Raw genomic sequence first — 2,380 nt, 5'->3', positions numbered from 1 at the left:
AGCGTCGTCCAGATGCTCCTTGAACTCTGACAGGCTTGGTGCTGTGACCACTTGCCTATTCTAGTGACTGACCGCCCTCTTAGTGAAGAACTTTTTCCACATGTCCAATCTGAATTTCCCCTAGCGCAGCTTTATTCCCTTTCCTTGTTTCCTGTTGCTGTAAATGTAATTGCTGAAATGTAAAGGATGCTTAAAGATTGCAGGCGAATATGCTAGTACTTCCATTGTATAACATAGGAATGCCACAGAAATGCACATGAGATTAACAGCAGTAAAATAATTAGCATTCTGTTTTTCCTGATTTATTCAGGACTACTTATTTTACTGTTGTGCTGGAATTCCCTAGAGAGTTGTTGTTCTGTAGAATCTTAAGTTATTTTTCTACATTTTTGGAAATTGTATTTTAGAGGAGAATTAAGAGAATATTCTTTATAGCCACACAGGATGACAGTGTAGTGTAAGGCATTCTTCTCTATGCTATGTTTATCTTGCAGAAAGAAACGGGGAAAAGAGCAAGCAGTACATATTCACACATTCATAAAGTCTGGAGAAGGCCAGTGGATGCTCAGCATCCTGCCTCACATTAGTGGATGTGCTATGTATTTGGTTTTCCCAGGAGCACAGGAAAATTGGAAGTCACATTTTGTTTTTCCTGAGTCATGCAACTTCTGTAGCAGCGCTGATAATATGTTATCCACAGTCAGCGCTGATTTGTGCTTTGTTCATGGGACTTAGAGCAAAGACAAAATTGATTTTGGAGTGGGTGAAAGGAATGGAATGAAATCTCCTTATAGGTAAGAATCTCCTTAGAAGTTTAGAATTATGTTGTCTAGATTTGATTTATTTTTTCCTTCTAGCTTAGAATTGTTAATGTCTGCATGTAACAGCTATTGTTGTAGACTTTGACCCGCTCCACTGGATGTGTGTCACTCTAGCATGCCCTGGCTTTAGCTGGCAGATACAAAATCACCGTACTGGAACCCAGTTGTTGTTCTGTCACCAGCAACTTGATTTTTCACTATGGTTTTGAATCCTATTACCTGCTGTGATGCGTTAACTATGTTTAGTTCCCCTATCACTATTACTTCTTTTCAAGGGAATGTTCTACTCCCAAATACCTTACTATTTTTCCTTCTCTTCCCGAAAATCAACAGACCATGCTTTGGCCTTGGCTGTCAAAAACATGTTTCTATTTCCGGAGGACTTGCCATGTTTTCTAAAGTATGCTCTGCTCAATGCCATTCAGAGCTTTCAGAACTTCAGCTTTTTTTTTTTCTTTGCTTTCCACACTCTCTCCAAATATCCAGTCCAGTTTCGATAGCTGTCCAGTGTGGAATGATTCATTTGGCTAGCAGACATGCATCATTAGGTTTCGCCTTAAACTCTCCAAACAGCTTAAGCAAGCTAGAAGGACAAATCGGTTTCCCAGGCTGCACTGCAAGTCACTTATCTGGTTTTATTCCACCATGCAGAATTTGGTTTGCGGCCCTCAGAGCAACATTATATCAGCCCTTATTGCCTAAAACTGTTTTAACCCTTGCTCTACTTCCTCTCTTTTATACGCAGTGAATAATTTCAGAAGCAACTGCAAATTTTCCAGCAGAAACTCAGTACATCCTGTACCTTTCCTGGGATCCCCTTCTTAGAAAAGCGTTCACAGAAAAACTTTAGAAAAAAGTCCTAGGAGTAATGAATATCTGTATCTTGTTTGCTTTAGCAACATACATGGAATACACCTATTTTTTAACTTTCTTAGCTTATTTTAAAAGCTTTTAGTTTAGATTAAGTTTTTCAGTTTCTAAGATGGGAAGTTGTAATGATGCAGTAGGTGTGGGTCTTTCACAGTGGAAACAGAATGATAGTGTTTCTAACAGGAAACAAATTGCCTTCCCTTCTGCCCATAGTAAGTTCCTAGCTCTTCTAATAGAAATGGGGGGGGAACAAACTACTCCAAAGGCTCAGGAGCCCTCGGAAGACACATCAGAACAGCATAAACTTAATTTGTGAAATAGCAATTTTTTAAAGATTTTTCTTCATTTTAGGGCCAAATTTCTTCATGATTTTTGACCAAGTTGACTTGACAGTATCAGTTCCATATGTTGTGAGGCTACAGGGTGAGTTCTGTTTTGGAACAAAGAATTCCACAGCTGCTACGCAACAACATGGGACATGTGTACTATTGCTAAAAGCACTATCAAATGCAGAATAAACAGCTAGATAGTGTATAGCACAATAATGCAATTTCGTACCTCATTGTGGAGCACACTGTATAGAGAAAACATTCTGAAAATATTTTTTATTTATATTCTGTTTTGGGGGGATTTGTGTGCACTGTCTTTCTTTCCCATCGCTGTTGCCAGTTGCTGTTGCCCCTGAAATT

General features: G+C 38.9%; 1 protein-coding gene across 1 annotated transcript in view; it reads left to right on the top strand.

Annotated features, from left to right (window-relative positions):
- Nucleotides 1-1,220, top strand: part of NEK10 (NIMA-related kinase 10) — a 98,127-nt gene extending 96,907 nt beyond the window's left edge. The window contains exon 35 of the mRNA XM_009882172.1: nt 1,157-1,220. Coding sequence (XP_009880474.1) covers nt 1,157-1,220 — 64 coding nt within the window. The remainder of the gene's footprint in view (nt 1-1,156) is intronic.
- The last annotated feature ends 1,160 nt before the right edge of the window (nt 1,221-2,380 follow it).

This window comes from Charadrius vociferus, unplaced genomic scaffold (genome assembly GCF_000708025.1).
Source record: "Charadrius vociferus isolate BGI_N301 unplaced genomic scaffold, ASM70802v2 scaffold303, whole genome shotgun sequence".
NCBI classification, from domain to species: domain Eukaryota; kingdom Metazoa; phylum Chordata; class Aves; order Charadriiformes; family Charadriidae; genus Charadrius; species Charadrius vociferus.
Note: the sequence above shows the minus strand (reverse complement) of the source record. Positions and strands in the feature narration are given on the sequence as shown.